A 14,701-nucleotide genomic window follows, 5' to 3' on the forward strand; every position below is an offset into this window, starting at 1 on the left:
AGGAGACAAAATGTCGCAAGTAGTCACCAAGAATCTGGTTAACTCTCTCTACTTGTCCATTGGATTGGGGGTGATAGGAGGACGAGAAATTTTATTTGATTTTTAATTGGTTACAGAGAGCTCTCCAAAATTTCGACACAAACTGAACGCCTCTATCTGAGACGATATGCGTGGGAAGCCCGTGAAGGCGAAAAATATGCGGAAAAAATTGCTTTGCCAACTGTGGCGCAGAAGGAAGACCTGGAAGCGGAATGAAGTGAGCCATTTTGGAAAAACGATCAACGACCACCCAGATGACGGTGTTGCCATGTGATACGGGCAGATCAGTAATGAAATCCATGGCAATTTGGGACCATGGTTGCTCAGGGACGGGCAAAGGAAGGAGGAGTCCAGCAGGCTTCTGGCGAGGGGTTTTATCCCAGGCACAAATAGTACAGGCCCGAACGAAATCAGTAACGTCACCCTCAGGTGTAGGCCACCAATACAGACGGGAAATGAGCTGGATGGACTTTTTAATGCCAGCATGGCCAGCAAGGTGAGAGGAATGCCCCCATTTGAGGATCTTGAGGCGAAGGCGTGGAGGAACAAAAGTCTTTCCAGGGGGGGTTTGTCCCAGTGAAGATGGAGCAGAGGAGACCAGGCACTCAGGAGGTACGATATGCTGCAGAGGGGTTTCAGATTCGGTGGCATCAGAGGAAGATGAAAGGGCATCAGCTCTGACATTCTTGTCTGCAGGACGGAAGTGTATCTCAAAGTTAAAGCAGGCAAAAAACAACGACCATCTAGCCTGGCGAGGGTTCAGACGCTGAGCAGACTGGAGGTACGAGAGATTCTTGTGGTCAGTGTAAATGACAATGGGGTGTTTGGAACCCTCCAATAGATGCCTCCACTCCTCGAGTGCTAACTTGATGGCTAGAAGTTCACGATCTCCAATGGAGTAATTCTTTTCTGCCGGAGAGAAAGTTTTAGAGAAAAAACCATGGGGGTGAATGCCATCTGGACCTGGTGATTTGTCTATTTAGATTTTTTGAAGGCAGCACTGTACTTCTTCCTGGGTTGGACAGGTGACCTGTACTTCCTCCTGTGTTGGACAGGTGACCTGTACTTCTTCCCGGGTTAGACAGGTGACCTGTACTGGGGAGTTTACCTTATCTCTCTTTATTTCACCTGGTATTTCATTTTCCTCAGTGAATACAGTGGAGAAGAATGGGATTAATATATTTGGTTTTTCCTGATCCCCGTCTATAATTTCTATAAGGGCCAACACTTCAATTTTTAACCTTTTTGCTATTTATATGGCTAAAGAACATTTTTTTTTTATTTCTGACCCTTTTATTCCCATAAGGTATATACATTTTACAGTGAGAATTTAAGATATTTATAAGTATCCCATTTAGTGTCAGTATTGTTGTTTTTGAGGACATTTTCCCATTTTATATTGTTCAGGGCTTCTCTGAGTTGATCGGACTTTGCTTTCCTAAAGTTCATTGTTTTTGTGGCCCCTCCAGAGATTCCCTTATTGAAGAACAAGTTATAATGTATTATATTATGGTCACTATTTCTTAGGTGTCCTTCTACCTGCACATTAGTTACTCTGTCAGGTCTGTTGGATAATATTAAGTCTAGTAGGGCGCCCCCTCTGGTCAGGTCTGTTGGGTAATATTAAGTCTAGTAGGGCGCCCCCTCTGGTGAGGTCTGTTGGTTAATATTAAGTCTAGTAGGGCGCCCCCTCTGGTCAGGTCTGTTGGTTAATATTAAGTCTAGTAGGGCGCCCCCTCTGGTCAGGTCTGTTGGGTAATATTAAGTCTAGTAGGGCGCCCCCTCTGGTGAGGTCTGTTGGGTAATATTAAGTCTAGTAGGGCGCCCCCTCTGGTCAGGTCTGTTGGGTAATATTAAGTCTAGTAGGGCGCCCCCTCTGGTCAGGTCTGTTGGTTAATATTAAGTCTAGTAGGGCGCCCCCTCTGGTGAGGTCTGTTGGGTAATATTAAGTCTAGTAGGGCGCCCCCTCTGGTGAGGTCTGTTGGGTAATATTAAGTCTAGTAGGGCGCCCCCTCTGGTCAGGTCTGTTGGTTAATATTAAGTCTAGTAGGGCGCCCCCTCTGGTCAGGTCTGTTGGTTAATATTAAGTCTAGTAGGGCGCCCCCTCTGGTCAGGTCTGTTGGGTAATATTAAGTCTAGTAGGGCGCCCCCTCTGGTGAGGTCTGTTGGTTAATATTAAGTCTAGTAGGGCGCCCCCTCTGGTCAGGTCTGTTGGTTAATATTAAGTCTAGTAGGGCGCCCCCTCTGGTCAGGTCTGTTGGTTAATATTAAGTCTAGTAGGGCGCCCCCTCTGGTCCCCATTATTATCCCCTCGTTCTGATGATTATTTCCTCAGTAATTGATTTTCTGTCTCTTCCATTATGTTTGGAGGTTTATAGGTTATAACTGGATCAGGATTTATTATTATTATCTCCAAATATTTCTCCCCATAATGACTCCACATTATCGTCTCCTCCCGTATATCCTCCCGCAGTGCTGCCTCCACATTATCGTCTCCTCCTGTATATCCTCCCGCAGTGCGGCCTCCACATTATCGTCTCCTCCTGTATATCCTCCCGCAGTGCGGCCTCCACATTATCGTCTCCTCCTGTATATCCTCCCGCAGTGCGGCCTCCACATTATCGTCTCCTCCTGTATATCCTCCCGCAGTGCGGCCTCCACATTATCGTCTCCTCCTGTATATCCTCCCGCAGTGCGGCCTCCACATTATCGTCTCCTCCTGTATATCCTCCCGCAGTGCGGCCTCCACATTATTGTCTCCTCCTGTATATCCTCCCGCAGTGCGGCCTCCACATTATCGTCTCCTCCTGTATATCCTCCCGCAGTGCGGCCTCCACATTATCGTCTCCTCCTGTATATCCTCCCGCAGTGCGGCCTCCACATTATTGTCTCCTCCTGTATATCCTCCCGCAGTGCGGCCTCCACATTATCGTCTCCTCCTGTATATCCTCCCGCAGTGCGGCCTCCACATTATCCTCTCCTCCTGTATATCCTCCCGCAGTGCGGCCTCCACATTATTGTCTCCTCCTGTATATCCTCCCGCAGTGCGGCCTCCACATTATCGTCTCCTCCTGTATATCCTCCCGCAGTGCGGCCTCCACATTATCCTCTCCTCCTGTATATCCTCCCGCAGTGCGGCCTCCACATTATCGTCTCCTCCTGTATATCCTCCCGCAGTGCGGCCTCCACATTATCCTCTCCTCCTGTATTTCCTCCCGCAGTGCGGCCTCCACATTATCGTCTCCTCCTGTATATCCTCCCGCAGTGCGGCCTCCACATTATCGTCTCCTCCTGTATATCCTCCCGCAGTGCGGACCCCACATGATCGTCTCCTCCTGTATATCCTCCCGCAGTGCGGCCTCCACATTATCGTCTCCTCCCGTATATCCTCCCGCAGTGCGGCCTCCACATTATCCTCTCCTCCTGTATATCCTCCCGCAGTGCGGCCTCCACATTATCGTCTCCTCCTGTATATCCTCCCGCAGTGCGGCCTCCACATTATCGTCTCCTCCTGTATATCCTCCCGCAGTGCGGCCTCCACATTATCCTCTCCTCCTGTATATCCTCCCGCAGTGCGGCCTTCACATTATCCTCTCCTCCTGTATATCCTCCCGCAGTGCGGCCTCCACATTATTGTCTCCTCCTGTATATCCTCCCGCAGTGCGGCCTCCACATTATCGTCTCCTCCCGTATATCCTCCCGCAGTGCGGCCTCCACATTATCGTCTCCTCCTGTATATCCTCCTGCAGTGCGGCCTCCACATTATCATCTCCTCCTGTATATCCTCTCGCAGTGTGGCCTCCACATTATCGTCTCCTCCTGTATATCCTCCTGCAGTGCGGCCTCCACATTATCGTCTCCTCCCGTATATCCTCCCGCAGTGCGGCCTCCACATTATCGTCTCCTCCCGTATATCCTCCCGCAGTGCGGCCTCCACATTATCGTCTCCTCCTGTATATCCTCCCGCAGTGCGGCCTCCACATTATCGTCTCCTCCTGTATATCCTCCCGCAGTGCGGCCTCCACATTATCGTCTCCTCCTGTATATCCTCCCGCAGTGCGGCCTCCACATTATCGTCTCCTCCTGTATATCCTCCCGCAGTGCGGCCTCCACATTATCGTCTCCTCCCGTATATCCTCCCGCAGTGCGGCCTCCACATTATCGTCTCCTCCCGTATATCCTCCCGCAGTGCGGCCTCCACATTATCGTCTCCTCCTGTATATCCTCCCGCAGTGCGGCCTCCACATTATCGTCTCCTCCTGTATATCCTCCCGCAGTGCGGCCTCCACATTATCGTCTCCTCCTGTATATCCTCCCGCAGTGCGGCCTCCACATTATCGTCTCCTCCTGTATATCCTCCCGCAGTGCGACCTCCACATTATCGTCTCCTCCTGTATATCCTCCCGCAGTGCGGCCTCCACATTATCGTCTCCTCCTGTATATCCTCCCGCAGTGCGGCCTCCACATTATCGTCTCCTCCTGTATATCCTCCCGCAGTGCGGCCTTCACATTATCGTCTCCTCCTGTATATCCTCCCGCAGTGCGGCCTCCACATTATGATCTCCTCCTGTATATCCTCCCGCAGTGCGGCCTCCACATTATCATCTCCTCCTGTATGTCCTCCCGCAGTGCGGCCTCCACATTATCATCTCCTCCTGTATATCCTCCCGCAGTGCGGCCTCCACATTATCGTCTCCTCCTGTATATCCTCCCGCAGTGCGGCCTCCACATTATCGTCTCCTCCTGTATATCCTCCCGCAGTGCGGCCTTCACATTATCGTCTCCTCCTGTATATCCTCCCGCAGTGCGGCCTCCACATTATGATCTCCTCCTGTATATCCTCCCGCAGTGCGGCCTCCACATTATCATCTCCTCCTGTATATCCTCCCGCAGTGCGGCCTCCACATTATCATCTCCTCCTGTATATCCTCCCGCAGTGCGGCCTCCACATTATCGTCTCCTCCTGTATATCCTCCCGCAGTGCGGCCTCCACATTATCATCTCCTCCTGTATATCCTCCCGCAGTGCGGCCTCCACATTATCGTCTCCTCCTGTATATCCTCCCGCAGTGCGGCCTTCACATTATCGTCTCCTCCTGTATATCCTCCCGCAGTGCGGCCTCCACATTATCATCTCCTCCTGTATATCCTCCCGCAGTGCGGCCTCCACATTATCGTCTCCTCCTGTATATCCTCCCGCAGTGCGGCCTCCACATTATCGTCTCCTCCTGTATATCCTCCCGCAGTGCGGCCTCCACATTATCGTCTCCTCCTGTATATCCTCCCGCAGTGCGGCCTCCACATTATCGTCTCCTCCTGTATATCCTCCCGCAGTGCGGCCTTCACATTATCGTCTCCTCCTGTATATCCTCCCGCAGTGCGGCCTCCACAAGTAACAGAAGCTAGTAACTATGTCACTTTATTACATCAGTTACAAGGTTAGTTCAGACATCATATACATATGTATGTTACTCTGCAAGAGAGAACCTCATGATATCAGAATGGGCAAAATCTAAATTTATAAACATGGAAGTGATATCTTACACTCGGCCCACTTCTAACTAACATATATCACATTACTCTGGGTAAAAAGTTTTAAAGACACAGTACAGGATACAGTATATAATCTACTGTACCTTAATTTAGAGGAAATGAAATATGTGGGAATATCATTTAATTTAAATAATTTGAGCGAAGAGTTGAATGTCCATAATTCTATAATTAATATAGATCTGAATCACTAATTCTTCTGCAGGTAGAATAGGGGATCCAAAGCATCCTAAGACAACAATCTTAATGTAAAGACTAATAATTGAAAGAACAATTCACCAAAACTAATTAATATGATTTGGTGCACATTACATTTGTCTTAAACAAATGAGAAGCTATTTGTATCTTACCAAGATCATGCAAGATAAAACTTCTGCACATGGAAAAGCTGGGTTTATCCCATCATCATTGGTAGTCATTGTCTTGTCACCATCTGGGCATCTCAGATGGAGCCTGATTGCGAGTAGAAGACTTTCACCTTGGCTTTCCAGAAGTGTATAGCAGTTCTGGAGAAAGTATAAGGTCTCTCCCTCTCTATAATCCGCTACATCTTAGATCTATATGGAGTATTTTCTGTAAGATCTTCCTCTAGGATTTTCCTAACATGTGTCTATTTTGTCTATTTTAGTCTATTTTAGATTTTTATTTCTGTATCTACACATAGTTTTTATTAGAGATGTTATCAGTCATACACACCCTTCTCAGAATTCTCCAATAGGGAGAATAGGTGTGTACAGTGACCCCCAAACCTACGATGGCCCCGACATACGATCATTTCAACATGCCATGGCCTCTCAGAGGCCATCGCATGTTGAAGGCAGCATCAACATACGATGCTTTTGTATATCGGGGCCATCGCATAAACGGCTATCCGGCAGCGCTGACTGCTTCAGCTGCCACCGGATAGCCGTTTATGGTGCCCTGTGTGCTCCGGTCATGGTCTCCTACCTGTCCTTGGGGCTCCGGAGCATCCTCTTCGGGATCCCCTCCATCGTCGGCGCTCTCCATCGTCGTCATCACGTCGCCGCGCACGCCGTCCCGTCATGCATTAGGAGCAGCGTGCGTAGTGACGTGATGACGGCGACGTGAGAGCGACTATCCCGGGCAGCAGAGACGTTCCAGAGCGGCGGGGACATCACGGGGACACGGCGACAGTGATGGAGCGCAAAATCCAGGGTAGCGGTGACGAGCGGTGACGGTCCAGAGTGGCGGGGACAGGTGAGTACAACTTCCTATTCTTTACATTGCACGGATTCCTCAACATACGGACCACTATAATAGGTATCAAGTGACATTCATTGACCATATAGTAACCTCCTTCCGGTATAATGACATTTACCAATTCACTAGGTGGCGCTCTAGCATAGATAATAATATTTGTTATCAAGTAAGGGTTAATGTTATTTAGAATTAACTTCATTGTCATTCATCTATCAATAATGAGCTCTATATCAAAGGGAACAAATAGGCTTTGACATATTAGCAATTAAAGCATAGCTGTTCCCAGACATGACAGAGCCGATCAACATTGTAAATTTGTGAAAAGACATTTAGGCCTGGACTCCCCAACATATAGATTTATGGGATGACTTCCCTCCCCGATACATATGTGTAGTCTATTGTTCATACCCACATTAATTAATGGTTAGACTCAGATCACTATGGTACAGTTTGAAGCCTATGTCACAGTTCACTTTTGGAATGTTACTATGCTCCCATGTCTTAGGCTAGGTTCACATGGCCGTTGTCTCCCATCCCGCTATTCTACCGTCATTGCTGCTAAACGGACCATACTAACAAACAAATGCAAACTGATGGGGTGCCATTAAGTGACATACTGTGTCATAAGTTTTTCATCCATTTGTGTCCTTTTATTGTCCGTTTTTATTTTTGTCATTGCTCACACCTCTTCTGAGCATGCTCAGAAGTAATAACACATCAAAAACGGATTGAAAAAAAATGGATGCAAACGGATGACATTAAAGGAGAACTCCAGAATATAAAAATTGTCGCCCATAGTGCCAGCAGTAAAAAATAAAGATGTTCATACCTTCCTCCGCTCCCCCGGGGGCCTCCGGTAACCGGCTCCGGTCTCTGCCGTGATCCTCTTCCTGGTTGCCGGTGGTCAGCGAGTCATACTGCACTCAGCCAATCACCAGCCGCAGCAAAGTCCCGACTCGGCCGGCGATAGGCTGAGCGGCAGTATGACGTTTTTGGCCCCGGCAGCAGGTGCCGGTGTAGTGAAGGATTTTGTGTCCTGAAGCGTTCTCACACTGCCGTTCAGCCTATCGCCGGCCGAGTCGGACATTGCTGCGGCTGGTGATTGGCTGAGCGCAGTATGATTCATCTGACCGCCGGCAACCAGGAAGAGGATTGCGGCGGAGACCGGAGACGGTTACCGAAGGCCCTTGGGGAGCGGAGGAAGGTATGTACATCTTTATTTTTTTACTGCCGGCAGTATGGGCAAAATTTTTATATTCTGGAGTTCTCCTTTAAGGCTCATCCGTTTGCCATAGACTTCTATGTGAAATTTCATATACAGTGACCCCCCGACCTACGATGGCCCCGACATACGATCATTTCAACATACGATGGCTTCTCAGAGGCAGCATCAACATACGATGGTTTTGTATGTCGGGGCCATCGCATAAATGCCTATCCGGCAGCGCAGACTGCTTCAGCTGCTGCCGGATAGCCGTTTACGGTGCCCCGTGTGGTCCGCTTACGATCATTCACCTGTCCTCGGGGCTACAGCGCGTCCTCTTCGGGATCCCCTGCATCATCGGCACTCTCCATCGGCGTCATCACGTCGCTGCGCACGCCGTCCCGTCATCCAATAGGAGCGTAGTGACGTGATGGCGGCGGCGGAGAGCGACATTCCAAGGCAGCAGAGACCTTCCCGTAGCGTCGGGGACACCCCGGGGAAGCGGTGACAGCGATGGAAGGCAACATCCAGGGCAGCGGTGACACGTGAGTATAACCTCTACGTAGTTGGTTCTAACTGTATGTCCGCCTAATTTAATGTAACGTTTTTTTAAGATTATTATTGCAATAGTTGCAATGGCCACACTGAAAATGACCTTTTGATATACTCTTATTAAGCCAATTTTTATCACTAAGAATTTTATTAGCTTTTTTTTTTTTTTTGCTTTATATATTCCGAAATAGTTTTATTTTTTCTGAATGTTATTATGGGCTTAATTTTAGCTGTACTTTGAATTATCGGGTCCTGTTCTAACATATACCAATTAGACATGATAGCGTTTTTAATAATTTTATTCATAGGGCTATTGTCAAAGGAGTAAATAAATCTTTTATTATTTGTAAGATGATTATCTGTTTGTATTTTTTTTTTATTTTATTTGGAATGAAAAGTTCTTTCCGGTCTCTTTTTTTTTTTGGCTTTTTTGAAAGCTTCCTCGACACTTATTTCTGGATAATTTCTTTGTATTAAACGTTGTTTTAATTCTTCTGCCTGAACTAAATATTGAGTCCTGTCACTATTACCGTAATTCTTTTTAATCTAATGAATTGTGAATATGGAATATTATTTTTAACATAAACCGGGTGCGAACTGTTATAGTGTAGCAAGGAAATCTTTGCTATTTTTTTTCCTATAACTGGTGGTAGTAAAGCATAGGTTATCAATATTTAGAGTGACATCCTAAATTTTTTAATTTTTTTCCACCAAACTCATGTGTAAAAAGCATGTTCATGTCATTATCATTAAAGGAGTAGTCCAGTGGTAAAAAACTAATCCCCTATCCTAAGGATAGGGGATAAGTTTGAGATCGCGGGGGGTCCGACCGCTGGGGCCCCCTGCGATCTCTCTGTGCGGGGGCCAGGCTCTCTGGCCAGATAGCGGGTGGCGACCTCCGCACGAAGCGGCCCCTCAATACATCTCTATGGCAGAGCCGGAGATTGCCGAAGGCAGCGCTTCGGCTCTGCCATAGAGTTGTATTGAGGGGGCTTGTCGGCCGCCGCTTCGTGTGGAGGTCGACACGCCCCCTTCCCGCGGGCTGTCGGGGCTCCGTACAGGAGATCGCAGGGGGCCCCAGCGGTCGGACCCCCGTGATCTCAAACTTATCTCCTATCCTTAGGATAGGGGATAAGTTGTTCACCACTGGGTCACCACTGGACTACTCTTTTAAGATAATGTACAAAATCAATAAACTCTCTTTCCGACCCATCCCAAATTATAAGAACATTGTCCACATATCTCAAGAACTGCTTCACAAAAATAGTGATGGGGTTCCTGAGAGTGTGGACGAATGTGAGTTCAAAAACAGCAAGATATATATTCGCTAGTGTACATGAAACTGGGGACCCCATTGGTATGTGTATTTTCTATAGTCTTTAATCTGGTCAAGGGAGTATGGTATGGTGAAAATGAGCAGCCAAGGCATAAAGTGTATGACTCACCCACCCAGTGTCAGGAGCAGGGAGTGGTGTAGGGGCAACGGAAGGAGCAGGGACACCTGTACACTGAGCGTTAACACAACGTGTGCTCTGCCTCACTTCTTAGTGAACAAAGCAAAGGCGCCTGTCTTTTGATAGGAGTCCCTGCTTCAAATCTGAATCATCTTTATAATCCAATTGGAATCCAATGGCTAATTAGTGTAAATTCTCTAGAAATGAATTTTGGGAGGTTCGCTCATCATTGTCCAGAATCCTATTTTGCTGTTACCAAAAAGTGTGATCAGGAAATGGCCTAATACCAGCTCCATAGTTATTGAAACATTTTATTTAACCCTTTTGTACTTCCACACGTTTTTTGAGATTTATCTGTTACGTGACTCTTATTCCTCTTTCATCATATATTCATCATCAGGTGTCTCAAAACCATTTCTAGCTCATCCACCTTAATGCTTCCATAGGATTTTCCAGATCTCCTCACGAATCAGATTTGTCTTCACTCCATAGATGAGTGGGTTGAGCATGGGTGGAACCAAGAGATAGATATCAGAGAAGATAATGTGGAGATAAGGAGGAATTTTCTTACCATATCGATGGGATAAGAAAGAGAACAGGGCCATACTGTATAAGCTTAGAAACACACAGATATGAGGGGTACACGTGTTAAATGCTTTCAGACGAGCCTCCTTAGATGGAAGACGGAAGACGATATTGAAGATCATGACATATGATAAGAAAATGAAGAGTAAATCAACCCCAAGAATGGTGAAAGCCACAAATAGTCCATATATACTGTTCACCCGAATATCAGCGTCAGCGAGCTTCACCACCGCCATGTGCTCACAGTAGGAATGTGCAATCACGTTGGTCTTAAATGCAGGGAACCTCTTTATTAAAACAAGACAAGGAGCGACCAGAACAACTGCCCTGACCAGTAAGATGATGACCAACCTGAATATCAGTCTGCTGGTTATTATGGTGCTATATCTGAGAGGCTTATATATGGCCACATAGCGGTCATAAGCCATGGAGACTAAGAGCCCAGATTCGAGGCTGGTGAAGGAGTGAATGAAGAACAACTGGAGAAGACATCCATTAAAGCTGATGGCTCTGTCATTGAACCAGAAGACGGACAATATTTTTGGTGCAAATGTGGAACAGAGGAGGCAATCATTGAATGCCAACATGGAGAGGAATATAAACATAGGCTGGTGGAGTCTCGGAGACATGAAGATGACAACCATCACCAGGAGGTTTCCAAGCAAAGCCAAAATGTAGATTATACAGAAAGGGATCGAGATCCAGATGTGTTCATGTTCTAATCCCGGAATACCAACCAGCAGGAAGTAGGTGGGATAGAAGGTGGAATTTCTCATCTTCTCCTGTAGGGTGTGGACTCTGAGCAACACTTTCTGCTCTGGTTTCATCTGTACAGATACAGTGGAATTAATTATTATGGACTACAATGTCATGAAGTGGCCATTGTCCAGGACTTCATGTTCTCCATATAGACTTTACTCCATTCTTATCTTTGTAGGGGAATCTCAGAGAGACAGAATGAGAAGGAAAACCAGAAACCTTCCATCTCCTTTCTATGTCTTTTCTGCTCTACCCTTCTAGTCATGTTGATCTTACACAGACAGACATTGTCTTTGCCGGATCAAATCAGCAGCAAAAGGTCAACGGTTAAAGGTTGATCTATCTATAGGTGCTCAGTGGTCCTCAGTTATGGACACTACAACATTGGGATGAGGTCTATTTGACCAAATAAAAAATTTAAGAAAAAGTCCCTTATGAGACCGATGCCAATTGTCCCATATAAGGGGAAAAATCCCCTTCGATCCCGAATATGACGATCCCCAACACATTGCTCACATGACCAAGGACACCGGTCACATAATAATGACAGGTCCATCTCATACTAATCAACAACATCAAACTTTATATATATATATATATATATATGTATATAAAATATTAAAATGTTCCTAATCTTTATAATTCAGAACACAATTGGCTTCATAGTGGAAGAGAAGCTGAAGAGATAACACACTGATCCCTCAATAATATCAATACCGACACAGTAAGGTTTTCACCGTTCAGACATTGTTGATGTTATATATCGGGTCCTCAATACAGAGTAAATAAAACCTCCTGCACTCACCAGTCTCATGAAATCAATAGGAAAACTTTATGTGTCCTTACATACATGACAAACAGATTTTAACCGTCGTTTCTTTGACACAAAACAGACTGTCGTTCTGAGATATGCCCCTGCTCCTGTCCTCGTGCCCTTCTCCCTCCCTGCACCGGGGGGAGTCCGTTGTCCTATACATAGGGATGACTGCCGTTTGCCTTCTGATTTCATCAGACTGGTGGGTGCAGGAGGTTTCTTTTCTACTGTTTTGAGGACTATCGGGGGTATTTATCAATTGTACCTGTTGACGGTTTCTTTTTACCCTTTTTTTTTTCACTTTGTTTTTCGTGGACAAATTTATCATTTGGTGCAAGTTGTTAGTAATTTTGGCTCAAATGTTGAAATCAGCCGTTCCCAGCACCTTTTACACAGAACTTACCGCCACAGAGGACGCGTATTTTACCCCTTGTGCAGACATTTCGGGGTCCCCCCTGCAGTATATCAGCAGGCGACATGAGTTATTTTCTTTTGTGGGGTTTATAGACACCATGTGAAATGGATTTTATTTTCAACTTGGTAGTTTTTTTTTGTTTTGTTACTTTAGTGCAGTGGTCTTCAACCTGCGGACCTCCAGATGTTGTAAAACTACAATTCCCAGCATGCCCGGACAGCCGTTGGGGATTTGCGCCAAAATTGCGCCAATGATCGATTGGCGCAAATGATGAATTACTGACTAAAGTTAAAATCACACACATGACCTTGTGATTTTGAGAAAGTTGTCAAAATGACAGTGGAGAAGATGCGCCAAACTTTGGCGCAAAAAGACACTGTGCCAAAGTATTGCGCCAAAGTTATGTAAACACAAACAATAAAACACATATTGTGCTTTTCCTCCTGGCAGCCCAGTGAATGGACATTGCACCCGTGTCCCCGTGGTTGAGCTGACGTCTTACTGTAGTGCAGTGCATTGCCCATCTCTTCTCCTGTCTTGTGTTCTGCTTATATATCGGGCCATAGGAAACCCCCTTCCTCTATGGTTATTGCACCACACATTTTTCTTAGCTTTTCATCACAATGGTTTGTCACCCATTCATATGTAATATACCACCGCGCCCGATGACATTTAATGTCTATTGGATCAATGGAGAACATTTACTCTCCGTATCATATGTGGAAAGTCATATGTTATCTATCAGTACTTGTTTCTTCCACTCTATTTAGCTTTATAGGTAGTTTCTGGTATTCCTATGTCAGGGCACAATATGTTATTATGACTATGCTTCTGACCATGATAGCCCCTGGTTCCTGTCATGACCAGAGAGCTCTGCCCAAAACCGCCTGGACTTGAGGGTCTGGCCACAACCATGGTGACCACACACTTGCCCACACCTGTCTTGACCTAAGGGCTCTGCACCTACCATGGTGACCCTAAAAGTGCCTTGACTTAAAGGGGTGCTCCAGTGGAAAACATTTTTTTTTAAATCAACTGGTGCCAGAAACTTAAACAGATTTGTAAATTACTTATATTAAAAAAAAATCTTTAACCTTCCAGTACTTATTAGCAGCTGTATGCTACAGAGGAAATTAGTTACATAGTTACATAGTTAGTATGGTTGAAAAAAGACATACGTCCATCAAGTTCAACCAGGGAATTGAAGGGAAGGGTGTAAGGGGATAAGGGAAAGGGATGTAGTTTTATAATTCTTCATAAGCATTAATGTTATTTTGTTCCAGGAATGTATCTAACCCTGTTTTAAAGCTGTTAATTGTTCCTGCTGTGACCAGTTCCTGAGGTAGACCGTTCCATAAATTCACAGTCCTCACGGTAAAGAAGGCGTGCCGCCCCTTTAGACTAAACCTTTTCTTCTCCAGACGGAGGGAGTGCCCCCTCGTCCTTTGGGGGGGTTTAACCTGGAACAGTTTTTCTCCATATTTTTTGTATGGGCCATTTATATACTTATATACGTTTATCATATCCCCCCTTATACGTCTCTTCTCAAGACTAAACAATTGTAACTCCTTTAATCGCTCCTCATAGATAAGATGTTCCATGCCCCATATTAGTTTAGTCGCACGTCTCTGCACCCTTTCCAGCTCCGCAGTGTCCCTTTTATGGACAGGTGCCCAAAACTGAACAGCATATTCCAGGTGAGGCCGTACCAATGCTTTATAAAGGGGGAGTATTATGTCCCTGCCCCTCGAGTCCAGGCCTCTTTTTATACATGACAATATCCTGCCGGCCTCGGAAGCAGCAGCCTGACATTGTGCTATTCTGTAGTCTGTGATCTACAAGTCCCCCAGATCCTTCTCTACCAGTGACTCTGACAGTTTAACCCCCCCTAAGACATATGATGCTGCAGGTTATTAGTATACACAGCCCCCCCTCCATATATACAGCCCCCCTAAGACATACGATGCTGCAGGTTATTAGTATACACAGCCCCCCTCTATATCCACAGCCATTCCTCTATATACACAGCCCCCCTCTATATACACAGCCCCCCTCTATATACACAGCCCCCCTCTATATACACAGCCCCCCCTCTATATACACAGCCCC

General features: G+C 46.2%; 1 protein-coding gene across 1 annotated transcript; it reads right to left on the reverse strand.

The window, feature by feature from the left end:
- Positions 1-10,450: 10,450 nt before the first annotated feature.
- LOC130357542 (olfactory receptor 52A1-like) lies at positions 10,451-11,380 on the reverse strand. Its single transcript, XM_056560238.1, has one exon. It carries the CDS (start codon positions 11,378-11,380, stop codon positions 10,451-10,453), a length of 930 nt encoding a protein of 309 aa, XP_056416213.1.
- Positions 11,381-14,701: the final 3,321 nt, after the last annotated feature.

Source organism: Hyla sarda, chromosome 2 (genome assembly GCF_029499605.1).
Source record: "Hyla sarda isolate aHylSar1 chromosome 2, aHylSar1.hap1, whole genome shotgun sequence".
In the NCBI taxonomy this organism is placed as follows: Eukaryota; Metazoa; Chordata; class Amphibia; order Anura; family Hylidae; genus Hyla; species Hyla sarda.